The sequence below is a fragment of the Ictidomys tridecemlineatus genome, chromosome 6 (assembly GCF_052094955.1).
Source record: "Ictidomys tridecemlineatus isolate mIctTri1 chromosome 6, mIctTri1.hap1, whole genome shotgun sequence".
In the NCBI taxonomy this organism is placed as follows: Eukaryota; Metazoa; Chordata; class Mammalia; order Rodentia; family Sciuridae; genus Ictidomys; species Ictidomys tridecemlineatus.
In genome coordinates, this window is record NC_135482.1 from 44,612,056 (window position 1) to 44,637,141 (window position 25,086).

The 25,086-nt window shown below is 34.6% G+C and overlaps 1 protein-coding gene across 3 annotated transcripts in view; it reads left to right on the forward strand.

Moving 5' to 3' along the window:
• Positions 1–25,086, forward strand: part of Ptprr (protein tyrosine phosphatase receptor type R) — a 253,577-nt gene that overhangs the window by 186,611 nt on the left and 41,880 nt on the right. For all 3 annotated transcript variants that reach the window (XM_078053134.1, XM_078053133.1, XM_078053135.1), the window contains 2 exons: positions 19,696–19,882; positions 22,997–23,081. In XM_078053134.1, the coding sequence (XP_077909260.1) occupies positions 19,696–19,882; positions 22,997–23,081 (272 nt within the window). The remainder of the gene's footprint in view (positions 1–19,695; positions 19,883–22,996; positions 23,082–25,086) is intronic.

Sequence of the window (25,086 nt, forward strand, 5' to 3'; positions counted from 1 at the left end):
TCAGGATGCCCTGAAGGTCCTGTGTTCAGTTTTTGTTTTTATTATATTACAAAAAATGTAGCAGTTCACACCGTTTTTCAAAATCTAACTGGGCATCCTGTATTTTTATTTGCTAAGTCCAGTGACTCTATCCTTGTCATCCCTTGTTAGAGTCTTTCAGTCATTACACGCATTTGCATCTCCCTTGAGTGTACTCTCACTAGTAGAAATAACCATTTTCAGAACAAGTGTCACTAGTGTAGATTAGGACTGCTTAACATGCTGGGATGATAGAGTTAGTATCTGAAGTCCTTCTAGACTAACATGCACCTTTTATGTGAAAGGCAAAGCATTGAAACGAAAGTCCATTATTCATTATTCCATCACTCACAGAAACATGTCCTGGAGATATAATAAAAGTGGCATCATTGAATATCTCAGAGATGAAGAGTTGTCTACATAAATATTAAGATTTCTATGTTAAAAGATCTCTGGTGAAAAAAAAAATAGTGAATTATAAAACAATACCTGAGGGAGAATAGTTTGTTAGAGACAAGGAATATGCTTATAGCCATTATTTAAAAGCCTGTTTTTACATATTCTCCATTGCCATCTGCCTTAGAGAAGTGTCATTGAATATATTAAGTTTGGAACATTTTAATTTTATCTTTACAGTTATAAAAGTCATTTGGACAGCAAATTTTTACATTGAAAACTTAATGATTACCCAAGTTGCATATCCAGAAGGCAGACTAAAGTGTCTCCCATGATAGATACGTTATTTTAAACCATCTCTCACGACTAGTGGTGACAGCTGATGATGTAGGTACTCTGATGCAATGCCCAAATGCTTACCACCTTGTATATTCAAAAACAGTTGAAAGGATTCACTTCCATCTGTGAGTCTCAGCAGTAGTCACAAAGTAGAATGTCACCAGAGAATATGCACAATAAATGATCTATCTGTTGGAGCAAAGTAAGAAGACATTAGAATCTAGGCCTGGTGGGTGACTTGGGAGGCTGAGACCAGGGCATCATAAGTTCAAGGTCAACCTCAGCAACTTAACAAGACCCTCTCTCAAAGTAAAAAATAAAAAAAAAAGGTCTGGGGATATAGCTAAGTGGTAAAGCAATCCTGGGTTCAATTCCTAGTACCACACACACAAAAATAGTAATAATAATAATAATTAGAAAAGAAAAAGGGAAAGGAAAAAATACTGTCAAAAACTGTATTTGGTATTTCCTTGCATTTTACTACTTCAAATTTTATAAATATTTAAAAATTTTCATAATCTGTAGTATAGCAGCTCAGGTATATCATTTATAAGTAAATTTCAGTGGAGGTGTGGCTTAATTTCTTTTATTATAAGAATGGACAATAGAACAAAAGAAAATTACTAAAAATGTTCCCTGAAAATGGGCGATAAATTTCAAGTGTAGTTCTAGTGGACTCGGTCCAAGTCTTTTCTAGCATGTCTGTAATTCCAGTGTCCTAATAACTCTATTCTGTTATAATGACTTCAAAACTGATAAAGGGAGGGGAAAAAGAGATTAAAAAGGTGCTTATTGTAAGGTCTTAAATAACAAGGAAAATTTGTTTTTGCCATACTGAGTATATAGGAGGAAATTATATTGTGTCTCTATAGACATATTTGCACAAATAAGCAAAGAGAGAGTACAAAAATGTGTATGATAACATGGTTTAATAGCAAAGCTAACTGGAAATAAATAATTGTATAGGTGTTTAGCAACCACATGTAGTATTTTATATTTATTTATGAAACCCACATTGTTACTTTAATAAGTTTTTCAATATATGAAGTAGAAAAAATATTGCAAAACTGTATGAAATTTTATGTGTATCTTAAGAATACATAAGAATCCAAACAGTGGTGTGCAGTGAGAAGTAGAGTCAAAAATGAGGAGATGGAAGAAACTAAGGGAAAGAGGCCTTTCTTTTTCACTTTCTTCCTTCTGTGTAATTTGGAAATTACAAAAAAGCTGGGAATATAGATATTTAGCATGTGAGATACTTAGCATGTGATATAGATACTTAGCATGTGAGAGGCCCTGGGTTCAGTCCCCAGCACTACAAAATAAACAAATAAAAGCTTTATAAAAATTAAGATCTACAAATTCAAATAAGATATTATTTTATTTGAAATAACAGATTTTTATAACACAGATACATCCATTTAACATAAAATGAAGTGGAACTGGAACATCAACCACATTGTTTTTTAATAATAATGTAGACAAACACAGTCATTAAGATCAAGAGGTATTTTGGGATATCAATCTCAGATTAATTAAGTAATGCCAAAACTACCTTAGTCTCCTTTATCTTCAGTTTCCCTTTCCATGATTACAGATAGCTGTGATAAACTATGGTACAAAAATATTATGTTGAAAAATGCTGAAGTAAAAAAAAATCATAAGTATTAAATTGCACATCCTTATGAGTAGCATGATGAAGTTTTATACTATCCCACTCTGTTTTGCCCTAGATTTATATTACCCTTTGGTCCAGTGTATCCATGCTGCGTATACTAACTAGCTATTAATCATTTAGTTTCCCAATACTTGGGTTCAAGTAACTCTTACATAGTTACAGAGTAGCATCACATGACATCACAATGCCTGTATCAGCCACCTTACTTCGTCTCATCATAAAGACATTGTACCATCACATATTATCAAAAGAATGGTGAGGACAGTGCCATAAGGTATTTTGAAAGAGAAAGATACCACATCCACAAAACTATTACAGAATATTGATAAAATTGTCTTATTTTTATTATTAGTTATTGTTAGTCATCTCTTACTGGCCCTAATTTACAAAGTAAACTTTATCATAGATAAAAGGAAAGGCAGTATATACAATGCTTAGTACTATCCAAAGATTCAGGCATTCATTGGGGGTGTTGCAACAAATCCCTTTTCCATAGAAAGGGCCTGCCACACACTTTATGCTATGAAGACATAGCTATGAGGTCTACATCTCATGGTTCTTGACATCATGCTCATTCCTTTCATCATGACATGCTTCCATTCACACCTATAGAGAGTTATATAATGAACATCCATGCCTATACTATCCAGTTTAATTAATAAAACATTATAAATACAAATAGAAACTCTGGTTGATTTTGCTGAGCATGTTGGTACACACCTGTAGTTCCAGCAATTTGAGAGGCTGAGGCAGGAGGATCACAAGTTCAAGGCCAGCCTCAGCAACTTGGCAAGACCCTGCCTCAAAATTTAAAAAGGGCAGGAGATAGAGCTCAGTTGTATAGCATTTGCCTAGCATGAGTAAGGCCCTGGGTTCAATCGCTGGCAAAGAAGGAAGGAAAGAAACAAACAAACAAACTGGTGTATTTTAACTAATCTAATTGTCTTTCCTCTCCCTTGAAGGCAACCACTATTCTAAATTTAATGTTCATCATCCCCCTATATATTTTTATACTTTTACTAGTAGGTATACATCTATGTGTGTGTGTGTATATATTTATATGTTCATATATAGTGTATGATTTTTTCATCTTTGTACAAATGCATCTTTCTATTTTGGTAGATCAAAGACCTAAATGTCAGGGCTAAAGGTATTGTTCTAGTCTGAAGGCCTGCAGCTTTGAGATCCAGAAAAAGAAAATTGATACTTCAGTTTGAGACTGAAAGCAGGAAAAAGTCAATGCCCCATTTCAAAGACCACCAAGTCATCAGGATCCTTACTCTAGGAAGAGTTCGCTCTTCTGTTAGATTCAGGACTTTAATTGATAGCGTGAGGCTTACCACACCAGAGAGATCAATCTTCTGTCCTCCCTATATAGATTTAAATGTTAATCTCACCCAGTATACTATTACAAAAACACCCAGAGTATTGTTTGATCAGATGACTGTCCTGTTGACACATTAACTTAACCATCACAGACATTGTCAAAAAGTAAAAAGACAATCAACAGAATAGGAAGCAATATTTCCAAATCATATGTGATAAAGGTCTAGTATCCATGTAAAACTTTATAACTGAAAATAAAAAGGGAATAAGGCAAAAATGGGCAAAGAATTAGAAGATACACACGTGTTCAGAAAGTTCTTCAAAAGATGCTCAACATCATTAGTCATTAGGAAAATGCCATCCAAGCCACAATGAGATACCACTCTATACTCACTAAAATGGCTATGGTAAAATACAGACAGTGACACGTATTGGACAAAATGTGGAGAAACTGGAACTCGCATACATTGCTGCTGGGGATGCAAAATGGTCCAGCCACTTGGGAATAACATTTGGTAGTGCTTCAGAAAAGTTAAACCTAGAGTTACCATATGACTTAGCCATTCCACTGCTAGATGCATCTCCAAGAGAAATGAAAACACATTTCCACGCGCAAACTTGCACACCAATGTTTGTTGCAGAATAATTCATAGTGGTCAAGATCGGAACCAACTGAAGTGTTCATTAGCTGACAAATGGATCAACAAAAGGTAGCATGCTTATACATGAAACATAACGCACCATAGACAGGACTGCAATACTCCTAGATGCTACAATGTGAAAGACTCTGAAAACACAATCCTACATTAAGGACGTCAGACACAGATGGCCACGTATCACAGTATTCCATGTGTATGTCCACAACAGATAAGTCCATAGATATAGAAAGTAGATTAATGGTTTGTAGGGACTGGGGAGAGGGAAGAATGTCAGTAGGTGGGTAGTTTCTTTTGAGGGTAAAGAAATGTTTTAAGATTTATTGCGGTGATGTTTACACAACTCTGTGACTTTACTAAAAACCACTAAATTGTACACTTTAGAAAGGTGAACTTTATGGTATATGAATTATATATCAATGAAAAGGGGGGAGTATACATAAATTAAATTTTATATCAAAATGTTAGCGGTTTCTAGAAAATTAATTGGACATTGCTTCTGGGCATTTTAAAATTTTATTTGATTTGGTTGAAGCATGCTAATTTAGAACACTTTTATTTCTGGAAATGTATTTCCTGCAGCGAGTATAAAAGTATCCTTTACATGACAAATTTCAGTTCACTCTTTAAAATGAGTATGATATTTTGCATTCCAGAAATATTTATTTTTTACCAGTACATCTGCTCCTTGGACATAATATATAGACAATAAAACAGTATCAAAACTTTGAATTCTGCACTTTGCTCGATACTCATGTTATCTGCACTTAGGTGAATGGCTACTTGATTTTCAGGATTATCTTGCAATTATTCGGTCTGTCAGTGGATGAGAAAAGACCCAGAAATTAAAATAAATTATTTGAGTCCGAAAGCAGTGAAAAGTCAAGGTCCTATTTCAAAGATCACCAAGTTCATTCATCAGATGAACAAATCCCATAGTTGAGGGAAAAGGCTTATTTTAGGTATTGGCAACTGGGTTTGATGATTTATATTGAAACATCTATCCTGCCCTAGACACCACTGATACCATGAAGGTGTATTTACATTGGCAAGAATGTGATCATAGTGATCAAATCAAGTGCCCCCTCTTCATTTATCACTAACACCACTCTTCTAGGTAGTTGGCACCTTCCTTCCTTCCACCTGAGGGTGATGATACTTTGAATACAATCTGTGGCCACAGAGTAACTCAGCAAAGTCATTGACTCTTTGCTGCCCTAAAGGAAGCAACTCCCTACTCTAAAATTCCAAGGTGAAAGGCCAGTGACTTGTAGAGGGCAATGGTCATCCTGGTTTATTTGCAAAGGACCTAACTGACCAAGACCGGCATTGCATTAGTGGGTGGTACCCTTTAAAATGAACTCTGAACAAACACAGGAATGTATATTTAAATAAATTATTGTTCTTGGCGGAACATTTGGGGAAACTCTGGAAATGGTAGATTTTCCTAATTTTGATTGAGAGTTCATTTTAGGTAAAGGTGGGTCTTGATGTGCCCTCGAGGCTAATGACTTAAGATTACAGCTTCTTATGTCAAAAACCAGAGAAGGACCTCTAGGTGCTTTCAGATAGACATTAGATGCAATTACTTTTTAACGTAACTATTTCTTCCCATCAAGGTGAAGTTTTTCTTTGTGAAAATTTAATTTTATAAATGTTTCTCTCTGGTGCATTGGTCAAGTTCAAGGATTGGTATAAAACATGGTATAAAAGGATTGGTATAAAACATAAATATCTTTTATAAACTCTTAAGCACGTCTCCATGCTCTAACAGGCTACATGGTATTAGAATAATCTGCTTAGGATTCTTTCCTCCGAGTCTATAAAGTTCTCAATGTCAGAGGCCACATCTTATTAACATTAGCCAATGCCCTCCACCCCCAGGGCCCAGCCCAATTTCTAGAAGAAAAAAAAATAGGTATGGATATGTGTTTGTTATTGAACTAAGTTCAGTATATCTAGTGGTTAAGAATGAAATTCACAGTCCTTACTGAGTGAATTTTGATAAAGTTAACATATTTGGTTTCTCTGTATATAAGATGACAATAATCATAACATCTGCCTCAAGAATAGTTGTGACAATTAAATGAGATTGTTTCCTTCCAAGTTGAGCTGAGGCCAGCTGGTTATTGCTTCAGGACTTCAGTGCAGTAACTAAGCCAGGATCCTGCTTGTTTCTAAGCAGAGTAAGGATGAAGTTATTGACCTTCAATACTTTCACTTTTCTTCCTTTTCTTTTCCTGCAACCTTCTATGCCCCTTAACCAGAGGGGATGGAAATGAGGAAATTTACTCTTCCATTGTGAACATATAACAAGCAGAGGGTCCAAATCCTGAGGGAATATTAGGTACCCTTTTGGGGGGTGGGTATGTATTTGTGTGCACACAGGTGTGAAGAGAGACTGAAAAACACACATCAAAGGTGAAGGCAGGGCACCACATCACATCTTAAAGATGTATTAAGAAAAATTGCTGCTACAGATACATTTACTAGGAAATTTGCTGCCTCTCACTACACTAGCAGAGCAAGGCAGATATATGGAATCTTGAACTGTGATAAAATGTTCCCATAATTTCATTTATAAATCCATAGTGAAAATTTATCATTACTGACATACATTGTTCCTGTTCTACACGATGTTACTCATAAATATTCAGTTTTGTTAAATAAACACATATATAGGTTGAAAACAAAATTTTCCAGACGTATCTATCACCAGCTAAAAATAATAAGAGTTGCCATGTCTCTGCAGGATAAATGCATATATTCCACAGAAGCTTTATGGCACCTGCCAGGCAGAAAGTGTCTCTCCACAAAATGTTTTCAGTCATTCTGGCCCATTAAAAATAAAATAGGAAAACTATTTTATTTTTCTACAATCGACAAAATTTTTATTAAACTTTCAAAAAGTAAATCTTTCATTAGTAAAATGATGCTATGATAAAATTGTTAACAAACATCAAATATAAGACCTTACCAAATATTTACCAACATTTAATTCAAGAAGATTTTCATTGCCCCCAAAAGAAACCCCACATGCATGGGCATTCCCTCCTCAGTTCCCCACTCCTCAACCTCTGGCAACTCCTATCTATTTTCTATCTTTATAGGTTTTTTATATTTTGGGCATTTCACGCAAAAGGAATCATACAATATGTAGTCTGGTGTGTCTGGCTTCTTTTATGTAATGTGTTTTCAAGGTTCATCTACATGGTAGCATGTATCAGTGCACACTTCCTTTTTAAAGGACATTATATTCCATTTTGTAGATATAGCATATTTGGTTTATTCATTTACCAGCTGATAGATATTTGGATTGGTCCTACTTTGGGTTATTATGGATAATAATAATCCATATTATTATGGATTATTCTTCTATGAACATCTGCATATAAGTTTTGAGTTGGTATGTTTTTAATTTGGAAACAATGGAATTGCTGAGCCACATGATAACTCTAGGCTTAATGTTGTGAAGCACTATCAAATGTTTTCGCAAGTGACTGAACCATGGTACACTACCATTAACAGTATATGAGAGTTACAGTTTCTCCACATCTTCACCAATTCTTATTGTCCATCTTTTTCATTATCACCCTCCTAGCAACTGTGAGTGTCATCTTCTTATGGTTTTGATTTTCAATGTCTCTTCTTATTTCTTGATTCTCAATTCTGTCAATCTGTATGTCAGTCTTTATGCTAATACTTCATTGTTTTTGTTAACTTCATAGTAAATTTGAACTCAGGGATAGTGAGTCTTCCATCTTTGTTCTTTCTCAAGATTATTTTGTCAATTTTGAGTTCCTTGCATTTCCACATGGATGTTAGGCTTTTTCATTTTGCAAAAAAACACCATCTAGGATTTTGATGAGGTTAGAGCTGAATCTGTAGATCAGTTTCAGAAAGTAGTACCATCTTAATGATATTAAGCCTTTCAACATGTCAATGTTGTAAGTGCTTCCATTTATTTAGGCTTTTAATTTATTTCAGTGATGTTGTACAGGTCCAAGTGTACCTGTCTTAGATTTCTTGAAAATTTTATTCCTAAACATTTTATTCTTTTTGATAATATTGTTAATGGAATTATTTTTAATTTAATTTTTAGATTATTCTTTGCACATATTCTATATTCTTTGTATATAGAAGCACAATTAATTTTTCTTGATATTGTGTCATGCAACTTTTTGAACTTCGATTATTACTTAAAATACATTTTTTGTGTGTGAAATCCTTGGAGATTCTTGTATATAAATTTGTGTCATCTGAAAAAAAAATGCAATTTACTTTTTCCTTTCCAATCTGGATTTCTTTTGTTTCATTTACTTATCTAATTGCAATGGCAAGAAGTACCAGTACAATATGGAATAGATGTTGGAAGAGCAGACTTTGTCTTGTGCCTGATCTTATGTGGAAAGCTTGAGTCTTTCCTCATTAAGTATGATGTTAGCTGTGGACTTTTTTGTACTTGACATTTGTCAGGTTGAGGAAGTTCCCTTCTACTTCCAGTTTATTGAGTCCTTTTTTTTTTAACATCAAAAAAATGTTGTATAATTTCTGATGATTCACATTTTAGCTGAATTCTGTAGCTAATTATTATCATGTATGTCATTTCTGGTCTTGAAAGTAAATGAATATATTTAACCTACCTGCTAATGATTGTGTAAGCAGACAGGGAATCAACTGTATTGTGTGGCTTAGAAAATACTGTGTGTGTGTGTGTGTGTGTGTTCATATTTGTATATAAATCAACCGAAATTGAAAGAGAGTCCTCATTTTAGAAAGATTGGTTTACTCATTGAAACTTAATGTTTCTCCAGCATCATCTTTCTCTTAACTAATTATATGAACTAGGAAGAACCAAACTTGGGAACTAAAATTAGAGCCACCATCATTTTGTTCTTTTTTTAAAAAGGGAAACAGCCTCCTCACCATGAGCGACAGTCAAAACAATACCAAATGCCAAAAAAGAGAGAGTAAAAATCAATCATACTTGATTACAAAACAAAGCACTACTTTTCTTTGTATGAACAAAATCACCATAAGTCTTTAGAATGCTAATGCTCAGTCTATTGATATTTAAATAAGACTCAAACTAAACTAGACCTCAACTGTAGCATTTACTGTACCTGCATAAGCTTGGCTTCACTCAAATTTTAAAACTGTTCTACCATGATCTTCAAATTCCCCCTGTTTCCAGAAGGATTGGAAGAGCCATCAGACCACAAGTATTGTGCTTAGCATTACTCTAAACAGTTTATTTGCAAACTTTCATCTATGCAGGTAATAAGTGTTGCCTTCTATGTATTTAGTGGTACAGAAGGAGAAAAGATTAAAGCCAAGTCTTTGCCCTCAGGAGTTCACACTTAGAGCAGATCATTTCTAATGATTATGGCATATATTGAAGACATATTAGAAAAACTGCTCTATGAAAAAGCCCCTAAGGTTTGGAAGGGGATCTGAAGAAATTGAGGGCAAGCTCATTTGAGGCATAGGGAACAGAGATGCAGGTTGATTGCTTGACAGGGGCTCAGGAAAAGGTAGTATGTGACAGATGAGGCTAGAGAAAAACACAGGGAGTGGATTAGCAAGCATAATATGTTGAAGGGCTGCTAGTTGGGGTTTTATTATCATATTTCATTCCAGTAAAATCTGGAAGAAAATATTGAACTAGGAGATGTTAGAGATAGGAAGTATTACTGGAAGTAAGTCCAGACCTACTGGAAGAGTCTGGACCAGAGACGAAGAGGATCTAAACTAAGTTAGCATAAAGGACCCTAAGAGTCCAGCTTCATGCTTCTTCCAAGCCCCTTGTGTCCAGCAACTTCTTCAAACTCAGAGATTTTGAGTTAAGTTTTTTAAATGCCTTAACTAAAAAAATAAGCATGGAAATGCACACTTAAGTACAAGGTTGTTTATTGCAGTTTTGTTTATAATGGTGAAAAACTGAAAATAACTTACTGTCCAAAAATAAGATATTGGTTAAATAAACAATTGTTACATCCACACAAAGGGATACTACAGAATGTTTGAAAACAGCCTTTAAATAAATCTGAGACATGAAAAGACATTCAAGATATATTTAGTTTATAAAAAAAATTAAAACATAAAATAATATATTGAGTAATTGACATACATATAAAGACTTGAAGACCATACACAAAATGTTATCAGCAATTACTCTAAGTATCATTATTATGGAATAATTTTCTTTCTTTTTATCTATGCTTGTTAGTTTTTCTGCAGTGAATATGCCTTTTGATTAGAAAACAGTGTGCTAATTGTAAACACATGAGGTAAAATTTTTAAGTCCATGGGGTATGAAAAATGGTCTCATCTCAAGTGATCACTGTTATATTTATAACACTGCTGCAAACTTTCACTCACTAACCAATTTTACCAACCTTGACTTCTTCAAATATTTATCAGGGTATGCCCACACCACTTTCCCAGCTATATATGTGAAATAAGAATTACGACTACTACTATTATTATTATTATTATTATTATCATCATCATCATCATCATCGTCGTCATCATCATTTGCAAATGTGTATTATGTGCTGGAAAAATTCACATATTTTTCCTTCCTTACATTTTATAATGTGAAACAACCCCATGAGTTTCATTATCCTTATTTGCAATTAAGGAGTCTGAGATCCAGTGAGTTTAAGCAAAGTGGCCTAGCATCTATTTAAGCTCAGATCCTAAGGGCAGTACTTAAAGAATAATGCAACAACTTCAATTTATATGCTTTTTAAGTGATTATTTTTAAATAATAAAAGTGTATTAAATTTTTCCTTGTCCTATGTGCCTATGAAAGATCTGATATCATGGTACAAATGCAAAAACTTTTTGCAAATCATTTAAAAGGAAGAGCGACAGTCTACCCAATGAAGTAGGTGATTTCAGGTAGAAAAATGGATCATTTCCCATATTTCCACACCAAAAATGTTCTTTCAATGTATTACAAGATTTTCTTTTTACTTTAGAGTGAAATTTACTATCTTCCAGATCCCGGACCTGATATCTTTTATACTTATTATATAGGACCTATTCATTTATTACAGCTTCTAGAGATTAGTAACCTTGAATTTTTGTCACAATAAATAACTTTCCTAGTGCTTGGTATCTTTCTCCTCACTCTCATCTGTCAAGTGGTCCAGAAAAAGGGTACTACATATAATTTACTTAAAGATAAAGAGATGAAAACAGGTTGGAACTGGTGGCACATGACTGTACTCCCAGCAATTTGGGAGACTGAGGCAGGAGGATTACAAGTTCAAGACTAGGCCCACCAGGCCCACCAACTTAGTGAAAACCTGTCTAAAAATTTAAAATAAAATAGGGCTGGAGATGTGGCTCAGTGGAAGAGTGCCCCTGGGTTCAATCTCCAGTACTGAAAGAGAGAGAGAGAGAGAGAGAGAGAGAGAGAGAGAGAGAGAGAGAGAGATGGAAACAGCGGATTATTAATTAGATACTATTAACCCTTGGTATTTAAAAACCAAAGAATTGAAGTTACAAAGGGCTTTGGTGGCCAGTCAATCCACATGTAGTAAAGGAATTCCATCTCTCCATTTTACTATTTTCCTATCCTTTGTTATTCAAATGAACTATTATAACACACAGGGAGGCAAGGTTGGGCTGAAGTCCTTGGACTCACATTTTTAGATCTAGTGAGAAGAATGTCAGTCTTAAAAGTTCTTCCTATTGGGTTGGGGATGTGGCTCAAGTGGTAATGCGCTCGCCTGGCATGCATGCAGCCCAGATTTGATCCTCAGCACCACATACAAAGATGTTGTGTCCGCTGAAAACTAAAAAATAAATATTAAAAATTCTCTCTCTCTTAAAAAAAATAAAAATAAAGTTCTTCCTATCATGTGAAAGATGTATATACTAACGAAGACGGCTCTGGGCAAATTATGTATTTTTTAAAACAAAACCAAAAACATTCTCAAAGGTCAAATCTGTTTGCTTTCACTCTATGTGAAATTCTTATAATCATTAAGATGCATATCTTTCTTTTCTCATTTGAAGTTCTTCAAGATAAACAGCTGCCACCATTTCCCACTGAAAAGTAATTTTATCATCCAGGAGTCTGAGAAGTACATCTTCCTACACTGCAGGCAGACTGGCCATTTCTCTCATCTTGTTCTACTCCTATTTCTGTTCTTTACTGGGTACTGAATGAAGTGCCAGGCTTGAAATCTCATAACATTCCATGGTCAGCACTACAGAAAGAGTAGCACAATTAAGAATTAGTCCCTTTCACACAACACAGGAAACTGTACCCTTCTGCCTAAATCCAGCTTCTTTATTTTTACTTTTATTTTTTAGTTGTTGATGAATATTTATTTTTTATTTACTTATATGTGGTGCTGAGGATCGAACCCAGTGCCTCACACATACTAGGCAAGAGCTCTACCACTGAGCCACAACCCCAGCCCCCTAAATCCAGCTTCTGGCCCTCACCTACTAGGAAAATAAATGCCTGCTTTCTCAGCTCTGCCAACACTCAGCTGCAGTGTTCTTGTATTTCTAGAAACAATGATGAGGAATTGAACAATTTCAGCTGAAATGTTTATATTCTCTTGCTGAACTGGATGTGTGGCCCTGGCCCACAATATTTAGACATGTTTTCCTTTTTACTTAATTGAAATTAGCATGTTAATGTTTATTGCATTCCTGTTACCTTTCCTTAAGAATTTGCTTTTTCCTTCAATTGTTTGCAATGGTATCTTTTGAATTTCCTCCCTCCTCTTTATTTTTTGGCATAAATAATAATTGGTGCTACAGCAGCAGCTCGATAAGGCTTTTTATTATGTTCCCTTTTGTCCAACAGCAATCATGAGGCACTAAAAAAGCTAAACAGTTTGTTCACAGCTACATGACAAAATAGAAGCAAGACTTTCAATATAAGTTCTGTCTTACTTTTACGCACTGTTTTTTTTTTAATTAAAGGTCTCAGACTTCTACTATTTTATTAATTTGTTTTCTCTAAATCATTTAGATATTTTTCTATCTTGTTTTTATTTTTCCATAATTTGTGTTTGCTTTGCTTTAGAAATGTCTTTTTGCTTCTATGCTCACTTCTTATACCCTTTTGGTTTATGGATGTGATTGATCAAATTCCTGTTCTCTTAGTTCAGTAAAATAGTATTTTACCTTTCAAATCATTAGTTAGTTATAGCATTCCAACTGGGCTCAATGGCACACATCTGTATTCCCAGTTACTTGCAAGGCTGAAGCAGGAGAAGTGAAAGTTTGAGACCAATCTCAGAAATTTAGTGAGCCCCTAAGCAACTTAGTGAGACCCTGTCTCAAAAGAAAAAAAAAAAAAGACTGGGGATGTGGCTCAGCGGTTAAGTGCCTTTAGGTTCAATCCCCAGTACCAAACGAAAACAAATAACATTCCTATTTTATAAATTATATCCCTCTCTAGATTTTTCAGCAAAGTGCTATAAATATTGATAACCTGTTTGAAAAGAAAACAAAGACCTTGAAGCTGGGGAGGTGGTGTATGCCTGTAATCCCAGCGGCTCAGGAGGCTGAGGCAGGAGGATCACCAGTTCACAGACAGCCTCAGCAAAAATGAGGCACTAAGCAACCCAATGAGACCTTGTCTTTAAATAAAATGCAAAAAAAAAAGGCAGGGGGAGGATGTAGCTCAGTGGTTAAGTGCCCCTGAGTTCAATCCCTAGTACCCCCCCAACAACAACAACAAAAAAAGACCTTGAGGATTTTTCTTTTCCCATACCCCAAAATAAATTATAAATACATTAAAAAATTTAAGAAACTAAATTTCAATTTAATTCAAATTTCTGAATTAAAGCAATGCAACAATCCTCTACAAAGTAAAGATTAACAATAGACTGAACATAAATATAAATTTTAAACAATTCTTCATGTTTCAAGACAATAAGAAAGTATATGTTTGCAACATATACATCAGACAATGTCATATATAAACATCAGCCTAGTCAATAATAAATATATTAATGTTACAATATAAAAATGAGGAAAGAGAATGAAGAGAATGAACAGAAAATTCTCAAAGGTAAAGACCTACATAAACAAATGAAAATCTAACTTATCCTCATCTTTAACCAAAGAAATAAAATAATAAGCCACTGCCATCGCTGCCCACAAAACAGCAAAGTTTAAAAGTCAATTTAAAGGCAAGTAAAGAATACATGAGTAGGAGTGATTTTAATTCCTTTTTCTTACAACTTCTAAACTTTATAGATTTCCTCTAATGAACTTGCATTATTTATATAATAAAAAATTAAAACATGAGTATATTTAATCTCTTCTCTCTAAGCACAAGACCTGACTAGGAAGTGCCCAAATATTTTACTATTTTTTTATTCTACTGATTAGATTTCCTAATTCCACCATATTTCACTTAATCTAAATATTGCCTGTTCCTTGAGAATAAGAATTAACAAAAGCAAAGATTTTTTTTCTAAGGTCATGACATCCTACCATCATATTTCACGGACAGGACAGAGAGTACTTACCATGATAAGGGGCTGTTTTGTGGAAAATGCTATCTGTGAGGTCAAGAGCTTGTGCAAATTTAACTCCATAAGTGAACTTTCAAACATTGTCTGAGGTGTTGAGGCAAAGTGCTTTAGAGTTGTTTAGGATTCAGGGGAAATGAATTTGCCATAATAAAGAGAAACTTTAAGATAAATAGGTTATCAAGAAGGATGTGTTTTTGTTTCGTGACAAATGTGTAGATTATAACCACTGAATTCAAAGCATTAATCTCAGTAAAAACAATGTTCAAGTTTTTGTAAAGACCTCCTAAAATAGATCTCTTAGAGAACTAAATGTGACAGTTAAGTAAGACTTTGCCCATTATTACCCAAAGTTAATAACAGCCAAGCATCACAAGCAATTTACTTACATTATCCAGTTAACCTTTTAATAACCTTCTGAGATACGGTTTCTTTCATAAAAGGAGAAAGTTCAAAAGCAGCAAGTCTAGATGGCCTTACCGAAGTTTCACCACAAGGGCATGGAGAGGAAAGATTTGAGCCCAGACAAGTTTAACTGTAAAGATAAAATTTGTACCAGAACACTGGTACAAATACTTGCATTCCAGTGACTTGACTTTCCCTCACGTAGGGCATTTATAGTCTATCACAATCTGCCCACCCTACTCCTTGCTTTGGAAGGCAAAGATGAAAGAGCTCAGATTTTATATTGTAACTTGGCTGAATCTTTGCTCCACGTTGGGTTTCTTTTTTTTTTAATTATTATTAGTTGTTCAAAACATTACATAGCTCTTGAATATCATATTTCATACATTTGATTCAAGTGGGTTATGAACTCCCATTTTTCCCCTGTATACAGATTGCAGAATCACATCGGTTATACATCCATGTTGGGTTTCTAAGTTGGTGATCTCTTCACCTGTAAAATGAGGGGAAGTAATATTGCAGAAGGCTATGAATATTGAGCTACCATATGTGAAAGTCCTTATGATAATACTTGGCAAATAATAAATATTTAACAAATGTTAGTTTCCTTTCTTCCTTCCCTTACCAGGATGACAGTTTACATTTCAGTTTACATGAAAATGCTACATTGGGTCTCTATTTAGCACAGACTCCTTTCATACTTACACACTAAAGCAAATGGACCTTAGACATGGGGTCTCCCAGGTTTGGGCAGGAAGTGCCTTGGGAAGCCAAAACAGAAGTTGACAAACCTCCATGTTCTGATCCTTTTGCTCCTGGATTTGGGCAGACTTCCAGTAGCCTTAGAGGTTCTCAACTCTTGCCTCCCTCTCATCTCAGATAAATGATCCTGTCTTCCATTATGTAAACCAAGTTTTTTACATAACTGAACTTCTGATCAAACAGCTTCTCTGTCATTTCTCAAAGTTGTCTTATCATTTTCTCCTTCCACACTATCTCTCTGAAATAATTGTCTCCCCAAAATTTACCTATTGAACCTTTACCTTCAGGGCACAACTCAAATGACTCCTCTTTTGTGTATCTGCACTGTCCAACTGGGTGGAAGAGACCTCACCACCTACTGAACCTAGAGTGGCTCTGGTGTTACTTCATTGACAGATTGTAGACACTTTTGTCTTTTGAAGCTGAAAATTAAATGCAATCATAATTCAAAATGGCATGTGATTAGCAACCCCTTAGACAGCATCTCACCACTCCTTACTAAAATATCTATTGAAACCAGCAAAAGTCAAATCCTCACAAATATACTAAAAGGTAAGGCCGATAGAAAACATTATTATAATTGGGAAAGATTTTTCATGAAATTAGTGACCAGAAGAAATGGATCAAGGAACTTTAAAAACTGTTTTCCCACTAAAAATATATTGAAATCCTTGGTCTAAAAGTAGAACCATTCTTTGCTCCTCCTCAGCTCTTTACCTCCTATTAAGAAACACAAGAAGCCCTGCTGATATCACTAACAACAACTAAAAAATTTAAAAAGTGAGGGGAGAGACACTCATCCCTCTATAAAATATGCATTATTTTATGAGGCGTTCAGAATGCTTTTCCCTAATTAATGACCCAATAATTCAAAAGGGAAAAATTGAATTTCACTGGATTAGACAAAGGGGAATGAAGGGAAGGATGGAGGGATGGGAATAGGAAAGATGGTAGAAAGAATAGTACATAACTTTTTTATGCTCATATATGAATACACGACCAGTGTAACTCCACATCAAGTACAACCACAAGATTGGGAAATTATACTCCATATATATGATATGTCAACATACATTCTACTGTCTAAAAATAACAAATTAAAAAATTAAAAATTAATTAATTAATTAAAAAACAATAATAATAAGATGAGAAAACATCTTTCAGAGACACTCCAAAATAAAAGCCAGACATGTCAATATTAAAATTTTTAAAAGTCAGATGTAAGAACAAATATAAAATTAATAGGAAAGAAACATTGATAATATCTACAGTAAAGATATATCACTCTTAATTCTTCAATTGACACATTGACTGAAATAGATAATGTCAAAACTGTACAAAATTAAGAAAGAGTACAAGTGATTATTGTGAAAGATCTACATCCATATCACAGGCTTTGATAAATTCAATAGGAAAATAGGAAAGAATACACTGGAATAATATCTTTAACGACATGTAATAGTGTAATAAATAAGGTGATATGTATGTATAAATGTGCAAATGGGTAACACAGGACTTACACACAGACATGATCAAACCAACAGCAAAAGCATCTGTGGAATATTTAGAAAAAAATTATTGCAGTGTTTCTCTCAAAGAAAGAATCAAGAAATCCCAACCATTAGAAGTCCATCTCTAAGTTCCATGTTGGATAATTAGACATTAATAAGGAATATTAATGTTCAAGCACTTAAATGACCATCAAGAATAAGAAGAAATTAAAACTATTTAGAGATTAAAATAACACTGGAGTATAGCTCAGATGTACAGTGTTTACCCAGCACGCCTGAGGCCATGGGTTCAATCCCTAGCACAATATTTTTTTAAATTTATTTAATGAATAAGCAAATGCAAAAATAAACAATGAAATGATATTATTCTTTAAAAACAATTATCGAACTAGAATTGCACTGAAGCTGTAACTTTTTGTTCAGTGGATTTTTGGTTTTATATTCTCATATTTTTCCATTGTTTAAAATTAGGCTCTAGGGTTAGGGATATAGCTCAGTGGGTAGAGTGCCTGCCTCACATGCACAAGGCCCTGGGTTCAATCCCCAGCAACACACACACACACACACACACACACACACACACACACACACAAAATAGGCTCTAACCGATTAACTATCTCCTGATGTGGCAATCTAATCCATAGCAAGTATGGAGAGCACCATTTGGAGGGATTAACCTTCTGGGCCTACTATCTACTCTTACTGTCTTTATTCTTATTTGCTTTGATCTGTGTTCCCTTCTGTGCAACACCAACCATTTGGCACCATATTTAATCTCTTGACACACTCCAAAGACCCCTTTAAATCTACCAATTAGTATGAATGCAGTCTCTGTCTTTGACCCTCAGTCTCTCACAGGCTATTTTATAGGAACAGCCTTGCTGTCTCTGTCACATGCTATTTTACTGTTATGTTCCTTACAGCTATTTTAACTGTAAGAGTCACTTACACCTTCTACCCAGGACCCCGGGGTCTTCATACACTGAAAGAGCCCCACCTCACTTCCCAAAGAAAGGACTGTAATTATAAAGGGAAGATAAATTGGAGCTTAGTTTACAGGCCTGTGATCTCTGCAGTTTCTTATAGGTCACCACAGAGTTAAATAGCAGTACATATATACATTTCCACGTAGACATGCATCTATATATAAAGCAATGGTGGAGACAGAAACTAAGGATTCACTCAGAAGTTAGAAAATACATATATATATATATATACATATATATGTATATATATACATATATATACATGCATATGTGTGTGTATACTTTTAAAAAAAATTTGTAGTTGTAGATAGACAGCATGCCTTTATTTTATTTGTTTATTTTATGTGGTACTGAGGATCGAACCCAGTGCCTCAGACATCCAAGGCAAGCACTCTACCACTGAGCCACAACCCCAGCCCTATACTTTTAAATTGTATTTCAAATGCAATAAATTGAACCAAAACAGAGATTGTGGGGGTTTTAAATTTTTATTATGTTTTATTTGAAAAGTATAAGTGTGTTTATTTGTGTAATATGATGTTTTGAAATATGTATACTTTGTGGAATGCTAAGTAAAGCTAACCAATAGATGCATTACCTTGTTCTACTTTTTCATGGGGAGTACACTTAAGACATTTTTCTCTATATTTCCTATGTCCAGTAAAATCATAAGCACAGTACATTGATGTCAAAAATATTATATGACAACATGATTTATTACTGGATTTTCAGACATATGTGTAAGTAAAACTTGGTTTATGTTATGTCTGATTTTTCTCAATTCAAATGTGTTTACATTCCCTAAATTTTTCACTAAATATAATTAGCCATTCTATTATTTCCATAACAACTATATCTATTAGTAAATTATAGTACATGTTCTCAATTTGGAGTTATTTGCAAAAATAAAATTGTCAGTTTTCTATAAAGGATTTGTGAGTAGTTGCTATTATCAATCATGGCACCAAAAGAAAAAATACATTTGGTCCTTATTTCTGTAAAAGTTCTTGCTGAATTACATGTATTTTCAAAAAGACCAATTTGTATGATCAAAATAAATTCATGTGATGTTTAACCTAATAATGTTATTTTTCCATGTAGACGAGGATCCAATGTATCTCTTACGTTGGACATGAGTAGCTTGGGGAATGTTGAACCCTTCGTGGCTATTCCAACCCCACGGGAGAAGGTGGCCATGGAATACCTTCAGTCAGCCAGCCGAATTCTCACCAGGTCACAGCTGAGGGATGTCGTGGCAAGCTCACATTTACTCCAAAGTGAATTCATGGTGAGCCTGCCATTTATTTTTTCTTCAGTATTTTTATACATATGGAAAATGATGAGATGTACGTGGGAATGATGCTACCTTGGGCTCAAGCAGCTTATAGCAAACAAATGTTTATAATAATGCATGATGGTTTTAGAACTACCCACTGTCTTATCAACTGTTGATTAAGTGTTCAGACTACACAGCAGCAGCTAAATTAAGGCAGAGTATGTAAGAGCTGACCAGGCAATGCAATGGTACAAAGAAGCTGGGCAGAGAAGGAGCATTTCTGAAGAGATTGGACACATGCAGGGTGGCACAGCCATAGACAAAAGGAGCATTTCAGGATTTAAAAAAAAAGTCGTTTTCACCTTTTGAGGAATTAAATTATTCAATCTGCCCAGCGACCAGCGCTGGCTTCATTAAAGAAGGTTCAAACCGTGAGCAAAATGCTAGGGAGTTTTAAATTAAAGAGACAAGACTCTAATTACCTTTAAACCAGCTCCAGGATGGCTCTTCCTAGCCCCCGCCTCCAGCCACCTAATGCAGTAGCGAGGTTTACAGAAAAGGAGAGGGAGAGGGGGAGAGAGGGGGAGGAGGGGGAGGAGGGGGGGGAGAGAGAGAGAGAGAGAGAGAGAGAGAGAGAGAGAGAGAGAGAGAGAGAGAGAGAGAGAGAAACATGCCAGGGAGTGGACTTTTATTGGGGAACAAAAAATTCCAGGGAAAATCCCATCCAATGAAGGTTAAGGGGGCAGCATCCCAAGGTCAGGGGCGATGATTGTGTCTTCCAGGCAGTGGCCAGACACGCCTCTGCACGGACAAGCCCTCGGGCCTGGAGAAAGTTGGGGACTAGCTCTGACACAGCTGTGTTTAAGTGCCTCTCACCCAGCCAGGGAGGTAACTCAAATCACGTGTGAGGATGGCTTCCCACCATTCAATTTAACAGGAACACCGAAATCAAGATGAGAAGTGGCATAAATTGAGCCTCAAAAATATTTTTTAGAATCACATATGCATTTAAACTTCTATTTTAAAAAGATCACACTCTATCTTGAAAATGGAGAGAATCTATAAACCTACAAAGAGAATCTTTTAAGCCTACAAAAGGTAGCCAGAAGTAATGAAGAAGTCAGGATTGATACCCATTTTTTTTTTTGTCTTGACCAACAGGATGCATATGGTGCTCTTAAATGAAAGAAAGAACACAGAAAGAAAACCAAGTGTTTTGAACCTATCAATATTGTAGGTGATAACTTAATGCATAACAACATATATATACCCAAAGAGTTTGGACTCAGGCATCAGGTTCGACTTCTTAGGTCTAATTGTTGTCCAAAGGGAATATTTATTTGGTAGATCAACTTGCATCTTAAATCAGTCATATACCTTAAGCCACATAGGTTGAATAAAGTAAATTCTAGGATCAGTTTAAATATTTGCAGCCATGCTAAGGCAAAAGATCTAGTACAGATAGATCAACTGTTAGCCCTATCAACTATTATTAATTGTCTTAAGTCAAATACAAACATGGAGGTTTTAAAAATTATACTCTGCTGTGTGTCATATTTTTATATGAGAAGAAAATGAGACCTACCGGGATAAAAGAACCAGCCAGTGATCACAGCTAACCAAAGGCACACCTAGGATTCTTTTCTAGAACCAAGGTGGCCTTTGTTTGTGAAATAAGCTTTTAGCGTAATCTACTTCCCTGAAAGGACAGGTAAGGCCAACAAGGAATATCCAAGAAAAGGAAAATGCTGGAAGATGACAGATTGTCAGTGTGTGTGTCATAAAACAGGAGGTAAAAATGAAAGAAAAGTAAGGAATAAAGATATTACCTACTTCATGGCTTTGCCAAAACAGACTGACCTGTTTAAAATGATCAGGCATGAACATGTGTTTTCTATTGAACGTTCAACAATTTAGGTCATTTGGTAACTTGGAACTGAGAAGTTAAAACATGTAGGTGGATCAGAGAATATTATAAAAATCTAAAATAACAGAAGTTAATGGAAAGTAAGCTGCTCTGCTCTGCAGACCAAGCCTCAAATCCATAATATAGTCAGACTTTTCTCAAAGTTTCAGATTGACTGAAAACTAGGATAATTTGAATTAATTTATAGATGAGTTCTTTCATTTCAAAGAATATTAGTATGTTGAGCTGTATTTTCCATTGGAGTAAATTAAGTAATAAAAATATTATTTTTTGTGATCAGAGGAATTTATATTTATCAGGCATTAAATAACAAAAGTTATTTTATTTCACATTAACCTTACTTAAGCAATCCTTTGGATAATTTTATGTTGGAAAACATACTATTTTGATTAACCAAATCCTAAAATATTTGTTTGGGTTCTTTTGAAAATTCTTGCCCATTGCTTTCTTTGCCCCTATTAGCTAAAAATGCTCATTTTCATGTCTAATGCCTTCATGTAGAGACACTTCTATTCTAATTGTGCTCTCTCTTAATCATTTGAGACCTATGACATATATTGTAACCAAATAAGGACATTTATGTTCTTAAGTGAGAGAAAGTATCTGTATACCATTCATTTAAACATATTGTATTTACAAGCACAAATGAAACAATCCAACTATAAGCCTTTCCTTAATTAAAAAAAAAAAAACAATTATGTCATCATTGCTTGAATCAACAACAACAACAAAAACTCTTTGATATGTGCCCCTTTGGGAGGCAGGCTTTAATCATTATTTTAAAAATCCATAATTAATATTAAAGAAGGATCCATCAGAGTGAGATTTTTTGGGTATTATACTTACATAAAGATTTTTTAAAAACCTGAACACCTTGTAAAAATCTACTTTTTAGCTATCTATGTCATTCCAGCAATTGTGTCACAACATGATTCTTAAAATCTAAGCATTTTATGGCTCTTTAATGGCTACATATAACATAATGCTTTCTGATACAGAGCACTGCTTCTTAGAAGTCAGCTTGACAGGGTGCACCCAGCATGTTTATTAAAGGAAGGGTGTGGGGCAGCCAGAGGTGGCAGTCTGTTGTTTTATAAAGGACTTTGAAGTCCAATACAGCATGGATCAAATGGCCCCCTGTGAAGATTTTCTTTGTGTCAGCGTTAGATACATGAATTTGATATCATTTATTTTTGCAGGAAATACCAATGAACTTTGTGGATCCCAAAGAAATTGACATTCCACGTCATGGAACTAAAAATCGCTATAAGACCATTTTGCCAAGTAAGTTTCTTGATTCAGTAATTTGCACTGCAAAGCACAGGGCAAGCCTTTTTCATTCACCTTGGCTTCACCATTTCCAATCCTCACAATGCCCAAATTTGGAGTTACAGCCATATATCAAACTAATAATAACCATTAAAGTTGTGTGAAGTAAATCATTTCATTCTATATTACTCATATTATAATGATCTGCTCACAATTTCTGAAGATACATGACTCTAAAACTTTATTGTCCTACACATTATGGTCAATTGATTTTTATCATGAGTATCAGAAAATTCAGTAAGGAGCATCTTTTCAACAAATAATGTTAAAACAACATGCCTCCCTACCAAAAAATGAAATTGAACCTTACCTTGTACCATGGATCAGATACCTACATGTTACATAGGAGCTAAAAAAATTAAAAATCATAAGATAAAAAAGGTATAAATCTTCATGATTTTCAATTAGTCAATGGTTTCTTTAATTTGACATGAAAAGTACAATAAACCAAGAAGAATAAGTTAAACTGCATAAAATTTTAAAGTGTGCTTCAAATGACACTATCAAGAAAGAGAAAAGGTAACCCACAGAATAGGAAACAATATTTTCAAATCATGTATTTAAAAAAGAATTGTAAGTATAGTATATAAAGTACTCCTACAATTCACTATTAAAGGACAGCCCAATTTAAAAATAGTCAAAGGACTTCAGTAGAAGTCTACCTTCTCCAAAGAAGATAAACAAATAACCAATAATCATATAAAAAGATGCTCACCATCATTAGCCATCAGAGAATCAAAATCACAATGCTATGTCATTTCATATCCACTAAGATGATTATATAAATGATAGACAATAAAAAGCATTGGCAAGGATGTACAGCAATTGTAACCTTTTCAGACATCGCTCATAGGACTACCAAATGCTATAGCTACTTAGGAAAGTAGTATGTAGTTCCTAAAAAGGTAAAACATCAAGTTACTTTATGAACCAAACAGTCTACTCCTAAGTATACATCCAAGAGAAATAAAACATGTGTCCACACAAAAAAATACACAAAAATGTTCATAGCAACATTATTAATATCCAAAGAGTGGGAATAACACGAATATCCATTGATTGAATAGGAAATGAAATTCAGTATATCCAAAATTCATATTTTATATGAATATTCTGATTTTACATGGAATGAATAATAAGAAACCAGGTATTAATATATACTAGAAATGGATAAACTTTAAAAATATTTTTCTAAATGAAAGAAAACAGCATAACACATCATATTTTATAATTCCATTTGTATTAAATGTCCAGCAATCAAATGTATGAAGACAGAAAGCAAATCAGTGGTTTCCCAGTGTTGAATGGAATGGGACTGACTGCTAAAGGGTATGGAGTTTATTGGGGAATACTGAAAATGTTATAAGATTCGTCATGATGTTATTTTCAGGATGCTGTAGAGGAAAAACATAACTGTGGTGGCATGCTAGTGGACAAATTGTATAGAATGTGAATTATATCTCAGTGATATTATTACCACTGTGCATAACAATCTCCTATCATCTGTGTTGAAAATCCAGCACCCTGAGCCCAGTCCCTGGGGTTTTGTTTAAGTAGGTGTGTCCTTGAGCCCAGGAAACTGCTTCTAGCAAATATCCAGGTGATTCTGATACAACTGATACCAGGACCACACTTTGAAATACTATAAATTACATTCAAGCTAAAATTGGCTGCATGAAAGTTATCAGTGTCAAGCAGTGAGCTGGATGCCAGGGACCCATCAGGAGTGAGAAACAGTAAGATCAAGGAGCTCATGGACTGGAGAGGAGAGACATGTAAATGAGTAATAATGTCATAGAGCTAGAATAGAGCTATGGTGTAAGAGGTACAGAAGTGTAGAAAGCACTGAGTAATTAATTCTGCAAAAACATTTTGGAGAAGTAATATTTTCCATCACTCAAGAAACAGAGTTGGGGTTTTGGAGAAATCATGAACATCTGATTGCAACAACTCTGCAAAG